Source organism: Muntiacus reevesi, chromosome 2, assembly GCF_963930625.1.
Source record: "Muntiacus reevesi chromosome 2, mMunRee1.1, whole genome shotgun sequence".
NCBI classification, from domain to species: Eukaryota; Metazoa; Chordata; class Mammalia; order Artiodactyla; family Cervidae; genus Muntiacus; species Muntiacus reevesi.
In genome coordinates, this window is record NC_089250.1 from 216,047,228 (window position 1) to 216,064,212 (window position 16,985).

Consider the following 16,985-nt stretch of genomic DNA (forward strand, 5'->3'; position numbering starts at 1 on the left):
TGCGGACCTGCAGGGGATGCTGGTGAAGTCAGCTATGCGCATCTTTACTCCTTGGGAATCCCTCCCACTGGCCTGTCTGCTCCAGCAAACCTCAACATGTGGCCTGTCCTCTGCCTACAGTTTACCTTTCACTGTAAAGTGTCACAAAATCACTGCCGTTTGGGACGGTGGTGGGGGAGGGGGTGTCCTGTCCTGGGAACCCCCCAGGCCACGCAGTCCCTAGCTAGGAGTTACGGGGAAGGGAACCGGCTCTGCAAAGAGAGAGGGGAACAGCTGTTTATTAAGAACTCAGGATGTGCAAACTCTGAGGCTAGGTGCTCCTCCTCGCTTAGCTCCATGGAGAGCTGGCCTACGAGTTGGCTCTCGGCCCCTTTCCGAGGGGCAGTGAAGCGGCACCAAGAGCTGAGCAGCTGTCTGGGGGCACTGCCTGCTGCAGCACCCGTGTGTGAATGCACACAGTGAATTCACCCAGTGAAATGCCCCCACCGTCATCTGCCACTTCAGCAAACTCCAGCCTGCCTTCCCGTTGCCAGAACCTGGGTTTCTTTGCCAACAGGACTTTCTCAGGCTGCTGGAGCCCGTTTTGCAAACCTCTGTGATGGGCCTGAACTGCCAGGGAACCAGGTCCCTGTGGACAGCCTTCAACCAGGGACCGACAGCAGACGGCAGCCCGCTTCCTCAGCCCCGGGGATGGGACACCTCTGTGGAGGGAGTGGGGCAGCAGCACCCAGCGTCCCCGGTGGAGCCTAGTCCTCAGGAGGACCATGCGCCCTCTCGCTCACCCTCCTGAGCCTGTCTCTCCTCCCTGCCTCCCTAGCAGTTCTGTCCCCTCCTAAACAAGGCGCCTGCAGGGTCTCCCTGTCTCAGGGTCTGCAGCGAGGGGGAACCAAACTAAGACCCCCAACCTCTAAAGCCAAGGCCCCGTAGCAGCTGAGCGGTTACGCCCTTCCATGTCCTTACTTGATATCCCAGATGTAGATGTAGGTGTCCACAGAGCTGGTGACCAGGAGATCAGGCTCAAACACCGCCCAGTCCAAGTCACTGGAAACACAAGGGAGAAAGAAGGCAGCAACGACGAGAGAGCACTGAGTCCAGTTCCAGAGCACAGCCAGAGTTCACTTCTGGCGGCTTCAGAAAGTCACCCTGAAGGGGCCCCGAACACAGTTTAGGCTGAGTATCTGGGTATTTAGGCTGGTATCTCCCAAGTTCCTTGGGAAAGAAGACTTAGCTGAGCTCTGAAGGGAACTTTCAGGTCCTTCCCCGGTTACCACCTGCTCCCCCCAAAGAAATGGAGCACTTCAACTTAAAACACGCACACACACAAACGCACACATACACGTGTGTGCACATAAGACAAAACAAAGGGAAAAAAAAAAAAGGAATTTTTGACTTACTGCTTTTTTTGTTTGTTTGTTGTTTTTTTTGTTTTTTCAGTTTTATTTAAATCAATATAATTTAATGAAAAACACATATTTTAATCTTAGTTTAGGTTAAATGTTTCTTTCCCCTATTGCTAATATGTGGTTTTATTTATTTATTTATTTATTTATTTATTATTAGTTGGAGGCTAATTACTTCACAACATTTCAGTGGGTTTTGTCATACATTGACATGAATCAGCCATAGAGTTACACATTACTGCTTTTTAAGTCAGACTTACCCACAGGGACCCTGAGTAAATCCAACATCTTCAAGGCAGTGGCAAAGTGCCATGTTGCCACACAGCTTCCGAGGAGGGCAAGAGGCCTCTGGCGCTCCCTACCAACGTCCGCCCTCCTCGAAAGGCACTCACTACACACAGAGTTAACACCGGCTGTGGTCTGGCCTTTCCCACAACCTCCCACGTCACCTTCACCGCTTCCTGCTGCTACTTCCTGCAACAAACTGTCCCCACCCAGAGACAGTGACCCAGAAGCCAGCCAGAAGGTCCTCAGGGAGAAGAAACTGCATGTCTGGGAATGGCCCGTGAGGCAGGCGCTCCACGAGGTGCCCAAGGCGGCTGGACACAGAGCCAGGGGCTGGACCCTGAGATCTCCGTGCTCCTGGCCACCGCTGACGTGAGCCCCGGGGATTCCTCAGGCACAGCTTCATCTCTTCCTGCAGCAAAGGCGCACTAACCCTTCACTCTGGGGCGGGCTGTACCCGTTTAGGTATCTCCTGGGACCAGGGTTAATAGCTACAGGGATGCGGGTTCCCAAATTCCAGTTGTTCCTCGCCATGAAAGCCAAAACTTCAGGACTGCTAAGGACTCAGCAGACACCCAGGGTCAATGCAAACCCAGAGGGTCAGCCCGGAGGGGGACGGTGGTTCTGCTTCATTTCCCGGAACAGGACCAAACAACAGAGGCCGGAGCAGCAGAGGGCAGTGCTTACCTGACCACGCGAGTGTGGCCGTGCAGGGTCGTGCCGACCTCCCCGCTGCCGTCTTTCCACTTGTACAGGTCTACCCTTTGGTTGCTCTGGAAGGAAACAAGGGGAAAAAGCTTCCATCAAACTACATTTCACTTAAAGAAACAACAGGCCAGCAAATGCTCCCCAAATATCATGAGTTCATGAAACACACTGACAGTGGATAAAGATTACTAATACACTAACTACTATTAGTACTGTTAGTAGTCTATTTAAACATTTCTGAAGACTGGTTTTCATTTTAGCTCAGAGACACTTGTACAAAGCTCTGAGATTTTTACCCAGAAATGCCGGTTTCCAATTCTAAATAGGTAAGGTTCCTGTCAAAAGGTTAGAATTCAAAATGCTTCCAGCGGGAATAGGAGTGAAAAAAAAGACCGTCTTGATCTTATAATAACATTCCCTGCCATTTCCAGGATCTGCTAGGACCAGTTTACAGAACAGAAACTTTAAGAAACCTGCCCTCTGCTTTTTCTTATCACATTGCACACTAGATGACATCACCCACATCACAGATGAGGCAACTACGACTCCAAAAGTTGGGTGGGTGCTCAAGATAAAACAGGGAGCATTAAAACTGGGACCTGACCTCAGATTTCCTAATTCCAAAGCACTTTCTCCTGTAACTGTTTGCCTTCCAACCAAAAGCAATGAAGGAAAGGAAAAAAATGAGTAAAACTAACTTCATCAAAATGAAATGTCACAAACATTATCAAGGAATTAAAAAGACAATCTATAGAACTGGAGAATATACCTGCAGATCTGATCACTGATAAGGGTCTATAGTCTTACAACTAAATATCAAAAAAAGACAAAAAACCCAATTCAAAAACAGGCAAAGGAACTGAATAGACAAATCTCCGAAACATGATATGAAAATGGCCAGCCAACACACAAAAATATGTTCAACGTGATTAATCATGAGGGAAATGCAAATCAAAACCATGGTAAGGTACCACTGGTGTGACACCTACTAAGATGACTAGAATTTTTAAATTACAAAAACAGGAAATAACACATTTTAGTGAGGCTCTGGAGAAACTGGAATCCTTGTGCAGTGCTGACAGGACTGAAAAACAGTCCAGCCATTATAGAAAACAGATTGATGGTCCCACAAAAAGTAAACACAGACTTACCAACTGGCCCTCCCATCACTCCTAGGAATATACCAAAAGAAGTGAAGATGAATACTCGAAAAAGTACACGCACACACATGTGCTTATCGGCACTAATGCTTACAGCCAGACCAAAGGTCCACTGGGGGATGAACAGACAATACGTGATGTATCCATATGAAGGAATATTATTCAGCCACAAAAAAGGAAAGAAGTCTTGATACATGCTACAACATGGACAAAGAAGCCAGACACAAAAGGTCGTGTATCATTTAACTGCATCTATATAGAATGCCCAGAAGAGCTAAACCCAGAGACAGAACACAGAGAGGTCACCAGGGGCTGTGGGTGGAGGGAATAACTGCTTACTCGTGGTGGGGTTTCCTGTGGGGCATTGGAAATGTTTGGGAATCAGATAGAGGTGGTGACTAAATAACACAAAGAATGTAGTGAAGGACACTGAACTGTTCACTTAAGTGACTGTCTGAAAAAATCAACAAGGCTCTGTCTTGCCCCTCCTAAACACAAGCAGTGTTAGTCCACTTGGGTCAACTACTAAGGGCTCAGCCTCAATCTGTGAGCCCCAATCAGGAGAGATTTTGCTTCCCAGGGGACATTGACAATGTCCAGACACATTTGTGGTTGTCGAGATGGGGGTGGGGGGATGCTACTGAGATCTAGTGGGGGAGGGGCCAGGGATGCTACTGGTTTCCTGCAAAGCCCAAGACAGACCCTGCCATGAAGAATGATCCAGCCTGACCCTTCAACAGTCCCTGGAACCACTGCCAATCTAGTCGTTGTCCCTCATTAAAGACAGTCAGTCAGATTCTATTTTGGAAACGACAGGGAAGAGCAGCTTTTTGTTCCTTCTAAAGCTGACAACACTGCTCTTCTTTCTTTTGTAAGATGCTTTCCTCTCACATACTGTCATTCCTGAAGAACAGACCCAGACCGCACAGCAAATGGTCACACTCCCTGGAGGATGAGGATTCCTTCAAATACTGCCCTCCCTGCCCAGTGCAAAAGAAGCCAGAGGTTTAGATCTCTAATTGTCCTAGGAGAACAAATCCTGATAAAAATCTGGCCAGGGATACTAGAAATGATCTAAGCCTAGGTCTTTTTTGAGTCTGGAATCCCGTGGAAAATCTATTAAAACGTATGCATCTTTTCCCTGGAAGAATTCACATATAAATAGGTACATAAAATTTCAGGGGGTTAAACAAATCTAACGAATCCTAGTCAAGAAAAGGATCCCTTCCTTTGAGTGGAAAGGTTCCTGGAATCTTCTGATCGCTCTGAAAGCAACAACAATCCCCCCCAGACAAGCTCACCAGGTCCCTCCTTAGAAGGTCTTTCTGAATCCCTGGCTAGTTACACTCCTGAAATGAAAACAGGTTCTTATCATAAACAGACATGGAGGTATCTAGCTGCTTGCCCTTCTAAATCTGGATTCGATCCTTAGAAATACTGATGGGTCCCTGGATTCTTTTCATATATAACTTAAATCTGTAATTTGCTTCCACCTTCCTTTAAGCAGCATGCACACCTCTTTCCCATTTGAGAAAGGAGGACTGCATTCTCTTCTCTACTGGAACACAGACCTACCAGCCCAGGTCTCACATTTAAAAGCCTTTTTCAGTACTCGTTAAATGAGCTCACCGAGGCTGCAAAATAGTGCGCGAAGCTGTCATGAGGATTCCACTGCACTGCTCCAATGTCCCACTTGCTCTGGCGTGAGATCTTCCGGTGACCTTCGAAAGGGGCATCTAGATTGACGATGTATAGGAATCGGCGGCTAGGAAAACAACATCAACATTTTAACAACAGAACAGCATTTGCATGAAGATAGAAAAGCACATTTGGAATGACATACAGTGCGTAAAAATAATCCCCAGATGCACATGATGTTTATTGACTCTGAAAGGCATACAAGTGACCAGAGTAACTCGTGGCTGCTGTACCCCTGTAAGGTCTGCCTCTAGAGATGGTCCTCCCTCCTGTATCCCCGGAATCCTGACCTCCTCCACCAGATTCAGCTCCTCAGGCGTTCCCATTCCCCCAGCTAGGTTCATAGCTGATTCCACAAGACCCCCACTACGCAGTCTGCATTTCGACTACAGCACCTATCTCCATAGCAGACCTGCTCTTGTAAAGGCTCTTGTCCCAAAGCAGCTGAACATTTTGGGGTATGGACCACATCTTGAATACCTTCATATTCCCTCGCTGTTAGGCACAGTGCTTTGCATTCAGAAAGTGTGGGTAAAACCAAACACATCGCTTATCACTTAGCCAAACATTCTGTAGAAAACCTCAGATTCCCATGCAAGTTGACGACCTGGTGACAGGAACTAAATTAACACTATTGGAAGGGGGAAGAGCAACCAAAAAATAAAAGAATGATGAAAACAATAATCATATTAAGTGCCAATAATGTTCACAGTGCCAATCAAAAAGAAGGATCTGAAAATGGGTACGTCCTGTGTTCACCTATTTTCCTTCCAAGGAAAAAATCCTTGGTGGGTGGATCAACCTCTCAGCAGCCATCAGCAGCTCATTGCTGGGGAGTGCTCTGAGTGTCAAGGGTATCAGCGAGGACAGGTGGGCTCGACAATGAAGACAAAGATGAACTGTCCCTGCTCAGAAGAGACAGGAATTGCAAAGTAAAAGTGGCAGATTGAACTCTAGCAGGAGCTCTAGGAGGAGTAGGTTAAGAGAGAAGGAGAACACAGGTTAAGACAAAAAGAGAGTCTGTGGGGCTTCTGAGAAAGTTGGTACAGAACAAAGGCCTAGAACCTCTGACCTCTTCCTAAGGAATCACCTGATCGTATGGCAGGCAGGCCAGCATCTTCTCATTAGAACAAAAACAGGGCAAAGGCCCGACACTATACAAATGATGCGGGTATCAATAGGAGAACCCAGAGACAGCACGGGGAAAATGCAGAATAGCAGAAGGTGGGTACTTCCAGATAAACATGCCTGACTGAACATACCGGTTGTCTTCATTCCCCCACTGAAGAGCCACTAGAGTAAGGGTGAAAATATAAAAGACAGAAATCCAGAAAGACACAAAAAATTAGAGAGGAAAAAATGGAAAGTAGGCAGAAAAATGGTAAGTGATCTAGAGGAAAGGCAGCCAGCACCCAAGGGCCTGCAGGGCGAGGTGATTCACACTGCGGAATCCAGGCTGGCAGGGGCTGGAGGGGAGAGAAACTACTGCAGAGGAGCCGGGGCTGGGACAGGAGGGGTGGGTGTGAGGTGCTGCGCCCAGAACAAGGCAGGAAGCGGGAGTGGGACCCTCGGGGCTCCTTCCCTGTTCAGCACTCACCACATGTGGCTTTCAGTCTCCAGACAGTGATGGTGACGGGGAAATGACCAGCCCAAGAAAGAACAAAAGCAAACAAATAATAAAACAAAGCCCTGAAGATGATGTCCAGCTGAGCTATTTAAAATCCTTAAAGATGATGGTGTTAAAGTGCTGCACTCAATATGCCAGCAAATTTAGAAAACTCAGCAGTGGCCAAAGGACTGGAAAAGGTCAGTTTTCATTTCAATCCCAAAGAAGGGCAATGCCAAAGAAAGCTCAAACTACTGCACAATTGTGCTCTTCTCACATGCCAACAAGGTAATGCTCAAAGTCCTTCAAGCTGGGCTTGAACAGTACGTGAACCGAGAACGTCCAGACACCTTTTGTTGGCACTTTTCAACAAAAGGTTTTCAACTACAGTGAACTCCGCCATCACACACGTAACCAGAGACTGCACTGACTCTTTAATATTAACACAGAGCCCATGAGCATCAGTCACGGCAGGAAACTGGAGACAGAGACCAGAACAACCAAAAGGATAAAAAAAGGAAACAGGCAGCGCAGAGGGAAGAAGAAAGCCTACACTTAACAGTCTCAGAGACATAAAAGGAGACAAGGTAAAGAACAGAGAACAAGAGCTCCGAGAAATTAAAATAACAGTTGAAATTTTTAAATCTGATAGAAGGATTGGAAGTTAAACTTGACAAAAAACTCCGAGAATGAGGGATTTCGCTTGTGGTCCAGTGGTTAAGACTCTGCACTTCCCATGCAAGGGACAGGGGTTCGAATCGCTGGTTGGGGAACTAAGATCTCATATGCTGTATGGTGTGGCCAAAAAAATAAACATATAAACTCTCAAAATGCAAAATAAAAAGACCAAAAGATCAGAAGAGAATCCATAAAGGATAGCCAACAAGCCCTAAGAGGAGCTCCAGAAAGAATGGGGAAAATTATCAAGGAATGCAGGAAATTTTCTCCAAACTAAAAGACACAGATTTCCAGACTGAAAGGGCCCTCCATGTTACTAAAAATTATTCTGCATTTTACTCTGGTGATCACATGAGTGTATATATTTGTAAATTTATTCTAGCTGTACACTTAAGGCTATACCTTACTATACATATTTTAAAGTTCAATATAAGAAAATGAAATGGTGAACTTTAAGATCATGTTGAAAAACAACATGGATGTATACATGTCTAAGAACACCAAAACAGAAACACCTGCATGATGTCCAGTTACACAATCCCGTTTTCTCCTAGAATGCTACAAACGACAACATCCCCAGCAGTCAATACTGAGAAGTCTGACGTTTAAGACACAGTCATTCCAGCACCTGAAAGTGTCTCACGGGCTTTTAATATGGCTGCTGTGACTGCTTAGTTCTCAGTCATGTCCGGCTCTTTGCGATCCTTTGAACACAACCCACGAGGCTCCTCTGTCCATGGGGTTTTCCAGGCAAGAATACTACAGTGGGTTGCCATTTCCTTCTCCAGTTAATATGGCTACATACTGCCAAGTATATGCTATTTTTCTTTTTGTTTAGATAAAGCAGGTAATAATGTCAGAAAGGGGAGGTGGGTCCCTGTAAGTGCCCAGCAAAATGAATGAAAAAAGACATACCCAATCAGTCATGGTGAAAATTTCACACACACAAGAGGTAAAGATAACACTAGGGATAAAGATAGGATTTCTCCAAAGAGAAAAAATAGGTCACATACAGAGTCCAGAATCAAAATAGCATAGGACCTCTTGACAATAATACTGACAAAAAGAACCCCAAATATGAATGAACATAACAATGGTTATATGACTATATTGCAAGGAGGGGGAAAGCCAGGTGTATATGTAGGAGACTCACAGACTAAATAAAAATACTCAATTCTCATCTTCTATTATAAGAAGTCAATTTGAACATTGATGATGGATAAATCAAGACACAGCAGTATATGTAATATGTGTGTATTAGCTGCTTAATTATGTCCGACTCTTTGTGATCCCATGAACTCTAACTCGCCAAGCTCCTCTGTCCATGGAATTCTCCAGGCAAGAATACAGGAGTGGGTTGCCATCTTCTTCTCCAATATGTAGTACACCACTTGGAAAACTGGAGGCAATCCAAAAAACAAAAAGCTACAAAGAGTCTCAAGTGGACAGAGGACATTACACAGTGGTAAAGGGATCAACCCAACAAGGTGTTAACAATTTTAAGTATACATGTACTGAATATGGGAGCACCTAAATACATAAAGGAGATATTAACAGATGTAAAAAGAGAGATCAACAATAACACAGTAATAGTAGGGGACATTAACACTCCACTTTTGTCAATGGGCTTGCCAGCATTAACATTTTCAGACTTTCAAATCTTAGACATTTCAGTGGATGTATAGTGGAACCTCATTATTCCCAGTGACTAGAGATATTCATCATCTTTTATGTACTTGTTGGCCATTGATACTTTTTCTTTCATGAAATGTCTATTTAAATCTTTGGCAATTTTAAAAATTAGGTTGAAATAGACTTTCATATATTATCAATACAGTGTGAAATAAATTATTTTTCAAATTAAAAAAAAAAGGCTCAGGTGGTTGCCTCTGGGGAGAGAGATCGGGGTGGGGAAAGGGTGAGGTGGGATTCTGCTGACAATATAAAGTTTCAATGCATGTGAGAGTTGGACTGTGAGGAAAGCTGAGCGCCAAACAATTGATGCTTTTTTTTTTTTCAATTGATGCTTTTGAACTATGGTGTTGGAGAAGACTCTTGAGAGTCCCAAGGAGATCCAACCAGTCCATCCTAAAGGAGATCAGTCCTGGGTGTTCATTGGAAGGACCGATGCTGAAGCTGAAACTCCAATACTTTGGCCACCTCATGCGAAGAGTTGACTCATTGGAAAAGACCCTGATGCTGAGAAGGATTGGGAGCAGGAGGAGAAGGGGACAACAGAGGATGAGATGGCTGGATGGCATCACCAACTCGATGGGCATGAGTTTGAGTAAACTCCGGGAGCTGGTGATGGACAGGGAGGCCTGGCATGCTGCAATTCATGGAGTCGCAGAGTCGGACACGACTGAGCGACTGAACTGAACTGATCTGAATGCTATTTGACTTTTTTAACATGTATAGGCATTTCATTCATTAACAAGGGAAAAATAAAAAAGGTTTAAAAACTGATTAAGAGCGACTTCTCTAGTGGTCCAGTGGTTAAGACTCTGTGCTTCCAAAGCTGGGGGTGCGGGTTCAACCCCTGGTCAGGGACCTAAGATCCCACATGCTGCATGGCACAGCCAAAAAATAAAAAATAAATTTTCAATAAAAAATTTTAAATAACTGATTCAGAAATTAATAATACACACCAAAACCACTGAACTGTACACTGAAATGGGTGAACTGTATGGTATGTGAATTATATCTCAATAAAGCTCTTTATTAAAAAAGTGATGGCGGGAGGGGAGAAAGAGACAGCAAATTTTCTTCATCTATGCATCCAGTGTAGTACAAGAAAGTGGTACCTGGAGAGAGGGGTTCAAAGGGAAAAGGGAAACTTACTTTCCACGATACATCCTTTTGAGTTACTTAATGTTTGCAATGGTTTTATTTAAAAGTAAACTAAAACATGATTTCAAAATAAATTAATGAATAGAAAACACTTCATTTTATAAATGGCTCCACAAACCACAAATTAACGAAAATATAGCTGAATTTGAGAGGTAGTAATCTAGAGCAACATGAAACAGAAACGGGGACCCTGACCATTAAATGTCATCACACTGGTACAATGCTAGAGTGGTTATCAAATGCAGGGATGGACTTCATTTGCCAGAATCTTAATTTTGAACCAGCAGACACTACAGAGATTACATAACTCAATTTCTTCATGATGAAACCCAATTCCTTTATGAGCAAACTGAAGTCCAAGGAGGCCAACTGAATAAACATCGGGGGGCTCATAATCAAAGGAACCCAGATCCTCTCAAACCTAGGAACCAACTACCTGTTAGATTGTACCAGACAGCATCTTCCGAAGAGTCCACGTTAACTGTTAAACAGAAAATGGCGATTTCAAGACCAAAACTGCCAGTGACGAACTAACATCTCAAAGCAATTTTATTGCTCACCTGTTAGGGCAGAGACGCAAATAATCCCCGTGACGACCTCTGAGGTCACGAGGAGAGTGGAACTAAACCCAATGACTGTAATCCTTACATGAAAGAAGCGCTGTCCAATTTCCCAGAAGCCTCTGGGTTTGCAACTTACTCCTGGAAACCATGGCGACGAACTCCGCCAGCTCACTCACCCGGAAAGCACTGCATGCTGCCCCACGCAGTCCACGGACATAGCGGTCGCCTGGGAGAGAGAAGAGGCGTTCAGTCCTGCCGGGGAGACCAGCTTAGGTGGGGGAGGGCAGGCAGGTAGGCACCCGCGGGTCTTCCTCTTCCCATGGCCCAGGCAGTTCCCTACAGTGGACTCTTTAACCGCCCCACCCCCCCCCCACCCCCCCCGCCACACACACACACGTCCACGCCTTTCCAAACACACACACACACACACACACACACACTCCACGCCTTTCCAAAAGGCATGGACTTCTCCTCCAAGCTAAATGGCAACTGAATATTTTCAAACACCACTTCCGCTGACTCTACAGTCATATCCTTGAGATGCTCAGTTCCTATTTAATCTGAGATTTCCAGCACATTTTACTGGTTTCCATTTCCCAAGTCTCCCAACTTCTAGGGAGCATCATCTTTTCAGGAGCCGATGTCCAATTTCCAAAAATCCACTGAATCAAGGAGATTTGCATGCAGGCTAGAGCATGAGAATAATTTTACTCATGGCAGTTACAGCCCTAAATTCTCTTATTTGGACAAATTCAAGTCCTGTTGCATTCCCAGGGCATTATATGAAACAGTCTGTGCTGTTGTTTGCTTATTAAGTGCTCTAAGCTCTTTCCAAGAGATAGTCCAGAGAGAATGCATTTTATATATCCTGCTACACTCACAAATCACAAATGGTAAACAGAAATTCTCTTCCTCAGTTTCATTGGTCTTCTTAATGGGTTTATCACTCATATACCCCCAAGAAACTTGTTATATTAGGGACAAGATGTCAGATTGTTTTCATGGGAGGCTGAGAAGGGGATTATTACGCATTCTTCATTTCACTGGAGTCGTGAGTAGAGAAAAGCCCAGCTGCAAAGACAGGCTCTGAAATGAAATGCCATTTCCAAAACTCTTCTGGACAATTTATACACTAAGGATATGAAAGAGGGCAAGATGGTATCTGCAACCAGGAGCAGTACCATCTTTCTAGAGGGTGTGTGGTAGCAAGAATCCTAAGGTGGCTCCAAGATTCCGGGTCCTTGCTATCCACACACATTCTCCCCATTAGTCTAGGTACTAATCTAGTAAAAGTACTTTGAGGTGTATTAAGGTCCCACATCAGTTCACCCTAAGATAAAGAGGCCTGAAACAACCCCAACAACCCAAATGCCCACCAGCTGATGCATGGACAAACGGAGCATGGTACACACACACAATGGCACACGCGCTACAGCGTGAATGAACCTTGAAAACATTACACTACGTGAAGTAAGTCAGAAAAAAAAGGGTAGGCACTGCATTGTTCCACTTTTATGAGGTGTCCAGACTAGGTAAAGGTCAAGTCATAGATACAGAGAGTACAACAGAGGTTGCCAGGGACTAGGGGGCTGGGGGGTAAGGTGATACGGTTTAGTGAGTACATAGTTTCCATCTGGGATGGTTATTGAAGGAGCGGACAGAGACAGAGAGACCTCCACATCAGCCCTTTTATTTTTTTTTAATTTTTTTTTTTATTAGTTGGAGGCTAATTACTTCACAACATTTCAGTGGGTTTTGTCATACATTGACATGAATCAGCCATCGCATATCAGCCCTTTAAAGGCAGGTCCAAAATAAATAAATAAATAAAGGCAGGTCCAGAGGTCAGAGCCAGAGGAAGTCAGAGATTTGGAGGGTGAGGGATTTAACATGGAGAAGACTCTGCTGTCGGCTGTGAAGATGGACAGACCACATGGCAGAAACCAAGAGAGATCCCTGAATAACAACTGGCAAAAAACAGGGGCCTCAGTCCCATAACCCCCAGGAACTGAATTCTTCCAACAACCTGAATGAGCTTGTTAGCAGATTCTTCCCTAAGTCAACGGAGCCCCCAGATGAGGACACAGTAAAGTGATGCCTGGGTTTCAGCCTATGAGACACCAAACAGAGAAAGCAGCCTGGACTTCTCACCTACAGAGAGAGAAAGAGTGTGTATGTGTGTGTGCGTGACACACACATGAGCTCAGTCATGTCCAACCCTTTGTGACTTACAAGACTGTAAGCTAATAAATGGGTGCCACTTCAAGCTGTTAAGTTTGTGATACAGAGACAACAAAGGATGATTCCATAATAATACCAAAAAAACCCAACAAAGTCATGTCCTCTGACTCAGTAATTCCACCTCCAGAATTTATTCAAAATACAGCAAAACTTTTATACCCAGAGTTGTTGGATTCATGTTATCTATAAGTAAATTACAGATATCAATACAATGGAATATTCTAGAAGCATTAAAGGGTGGCACAGAAAAATGCAGGCACCCAGCGTACAATTAGATTATCATAACTCACCATATCTCCTCGTCACAGTAAGTTATTTTTTAAGAAGTAAAACAAAAAAAAAGCCCCACACCTAACTTACACTTCCCTACCCCTATCCACCCCCACAACAAAGAGGCCAACATTATGTTTGCAGGCGCACATGAAGGAGGGTTATGCTAGGCTGCTCCAAAGGGGGAATGGAGACAGGATGTGAGACAAACCGACGGGAGTAAAAGGCGGTGTTTATCCAGGACAGGAGCCCCCCCGCAAGGCCTCAGCACCGTCAGTTCTCTCGATAGGGAACGGCTGAGATGCTAAGTCTGGACATCAGGGGGTGAGGAGCCACAGGGCTCTTGTGCAATACCACTGCAGGAGAGGAAGGGAGCCCCGAAATGGAGAGAGAACTCCCACCAGCCTGTGAACAGGGCTTGCGGTAAAGTAAGCCCCATGAGTAAAGGCTTGCACTTTACTTACAGAGGGAAAGTGACATTTCATTCCCTATTATGAACTAAAATTTAAATCGGCTACTTAGCCTGAATAACACTGGAAAAAAGTATATGAAAATGTTTAGGGATTTCCCTGTGGCCCAGGGGTTAAGAATCTGCTTGGCAATGCAAGGACATGGGTTCAATCCCTGGTGCAGGAAGATTCCACATGCCGTGAGGCGACTAAGCCCATGTGCCGCAACTAAGACCCAATGCAACCAAATACGTGAATAAATAAATATTTAAAAAAAAAAAAAAAGAAAATGTTTAAATGGTAGAGATTTTTATTCCTCTAAATGAGCCTACATGCTTACATTATTTATGTGTCATATTTTACAATAAAAAGCCCTCCTATCTTTTCAAGGCCCCCTTCCAAGCCTCTTCTCTTTCCACTCCACTCACAGCCTGGGCATGATATTAAAGGTCACTGCAGACCGCTCTTCTGCTCCTCCTTCAGCCCATCTCACGCCTCTCCCTCCCAACCCCATCCCAACACTCCAGCCATCCACTCCAGGGAATTCCTATGTATGAGTGGCTGACAGGAGGACAAAGCGAATTCTTCAGAAGAATTCCTTCTAGGTCCTCAAACACAGGCAAGCACCCTCTCCTCTTTGGCCTCACACCAGCCGCTTCCTTTGCCTTGAAGACCCTTCTCTCCAGTCTCCACCTGGCTCATTCCTTCCTGTTCTGGCTCTTTTAATTTACTCCGAACCCTCCCCGCTTGCACTCATTCAGTGCCCCGCCAATGCGCTCACAGTACCCAAGGCTTCCCTTTATATGGCATTTACTCTTTGTTTTTCCTTTGGGCTGTGCCACTTGTCATGTGGGACCTTAGTTCCCTGACCAGGGATCGAACCCGCGCCCCCTGCGGTGGGAGCAGGGAGTCCTAACCACTGGACTGCCGAGAAGTCCCTATACAGCACTTATCATGCTTTACAGTAATTATCTGCTTACTGATGGGTCTCCACTGCAATTTCTTGAAGGTAAAAATCAATTTGCTAGCACAATGCCTGGTCCATGGTATACACTCCATGAATGCTAGCTACTATAGACAATACAGGTCTTATAAAAGCTTATATGCTATACAAAAACTTGTACATAAATGTTCATGGCAGCATTATTCATAATAGCCAAAAAGTGGAAACAATCCCAATGTCCAACAACAGACGAATGGACAAATAAAATCTGGTATATCTATACAATGGCATGTCACAAAGGCCATATATTGTATAATTCCATTTGCATGAAATCCTCAGAATAGGCAAATCTATACAAACCGAAATTAGACTAGTAGCTGCTGCCTAGAGCTGGGGTATCAGGGTACTAGGGGGCTGATGGCTAAAGGGTACAGGGTTTCTTCTTGGGGTGACAAAAATGTTCTAAAAATTACTGTGGTCAAAAAAAATTTTTTTTAATTACTGTGGTCAGAGTTACACATTTTGTGAATACACTAGAACCCACTGAATTGTATACATTTTAAACAGGTAAATTGTAAGATATGTGAAAAATATTTCAATAAAACTGTTACCCCAAAAATGCTATGGTAAAACACTTTCATCTTTTAAAAAATAACAGGTATGAGACTTTAAAATAGTCAAATGACACTGAATTTGGAGATGAATTGCATTACACATCCACTTTGGGTCTACAGTAAAATTTGGGTACAAACACAAGGTTCTGTTAGAAAGTTGATCTCTGGGAAGAATCTGTAACACTGATTCATAGGATTATCTTTCTGCCTTGATTCCATGCAAAGGAAAGCCTCCCTAGAGGCCTGTGCTATCTGCAGAACAAAAGCTAGGGTTGGTTTCTTTGAAGGGTCTAGGAAAGAAATCAGCTCTTCCTCTTCAGACCCCAGCTGAATTAGAAAGAGCTGTCCAAAAAACAGAAATGCTTTGCCACCCATCCTTCTAAACGATACAAAGTAGAAACATTCAGTCAATGCAAATCAGAGCTAGGTCAGTTCCCCTAAGATCAGGATGTCATGTGCCTAAGCACAGACTGTAATGTATGCATTACCAAACTCCACAGAATAATTCCACAAACTGAAACCCACTGATAGAAAAGGATCAAAGCATTTAACATGACAAGATCCAATCGCTTTAAATTAGAACAGACACTGTTGCCAAGCCTGCTTTCAAACCACTCTTGCCTAAGGCTCACGAGTCACGAGAGGTTATCTATCAGAGGTCTGCTTACACACTCAGCACAATGAGCCTTTCTTGGGAAGTCTCCCTCTTTATTTATTATTTCTTACTGGAGTATAATTGCTTCACAACATTGTGTCGTGTTAGCCGCCAATGCACAACAAAGTGAATAAGCTATTACGTATGTGCGTGTGGGCTAGGTCGCTTCAGTTGTGTCCGACTCTTTGCAACTTTATGGACAGTAGCCCGCCAGGCTCCTCTGTCCATGGGATTCTCCAGGCAAGAATACTGGAGTGGGCTCCCATGCCCTCCTGCAGGGGATCTTCTCAAACCACCGATGGAACTCGAGTCTCCTGCACTGCAGGCAGATTCTTTACCCAATGAGACACCTGGGAAGCCCCAGATATATGTACACATATATACATATATATATGGGAGAAGAAAATGGCAACCCATTCCAGTATTCTTGCCTGGAGAATTCTGTGGACAGAGGAGAGACTGGTGGGCTGCTGTCCATGGGGTCGCACAGGGTCGGACAGGACTGAAGTGACTTAGCAGTAGCAACATACATATGTATCTTCTCCCTCTTGGACTTCCTCCCACCACCACCCCCATCCCGGCCATCTAAGTCATCACAAAGCACTAAGCTGAGCTCCTTGTGCTTTACAGCAGTTCCCACTAGCTATCTATTTTACCCATTAGTGTACATAAGTTAATTTATAATCTCCCAATTCATCCCACCCTCCCCTTCCCCTGTGTCCCCATGTCCACTCGACATTTGTGTCTCTATTCCTGCCCTCAACGTAGATGTATCTGTACCATTTTTCAAGATTCCATATATATGCATTAATATAAAATGCTTGTTTTTCTCTAACTTACTTCATGCTGTATGAGACTCTAGGTC

General features: G+C 44.5%; 1 protein-coding gene across 4 annotated transcripts in view; it reads right to left on the reverse strand.

Moving 5' to 3' along the window:
* The window catches only part of WDR59 (WD repeat domain 59), a 78,631-nt gene that overhangs the window by 55,537 nt on the left and 6,109 nt on the right, over positions 1-16,985 (reverse strand). For all 4 annotated transcript variants that reach the window (XM_065925010.1, XM_065925009.1, XM_065925008.1 and 1 more), the window contains exons 2-5: positions 11,125-11,174; positions 5,183-5,318; positions 2,373-2,458; positions 961-1,041 (exon numbers count right to left, since the gene is read on the reverse strand). In XM_065925010.1, the coding sequence (XP_065781082.1) occupies positions 961-1,041; positions 2,373-2,458; positions 5,183-5,318; positions 11,125-11,174 (353 nt within the window). The remainder of the gene's footprint in view (positions 1-960; positions 1,042-2,372; positions 2,459-5,182; positions 5,319-11,124; positions 11,175-16,985) is intronic.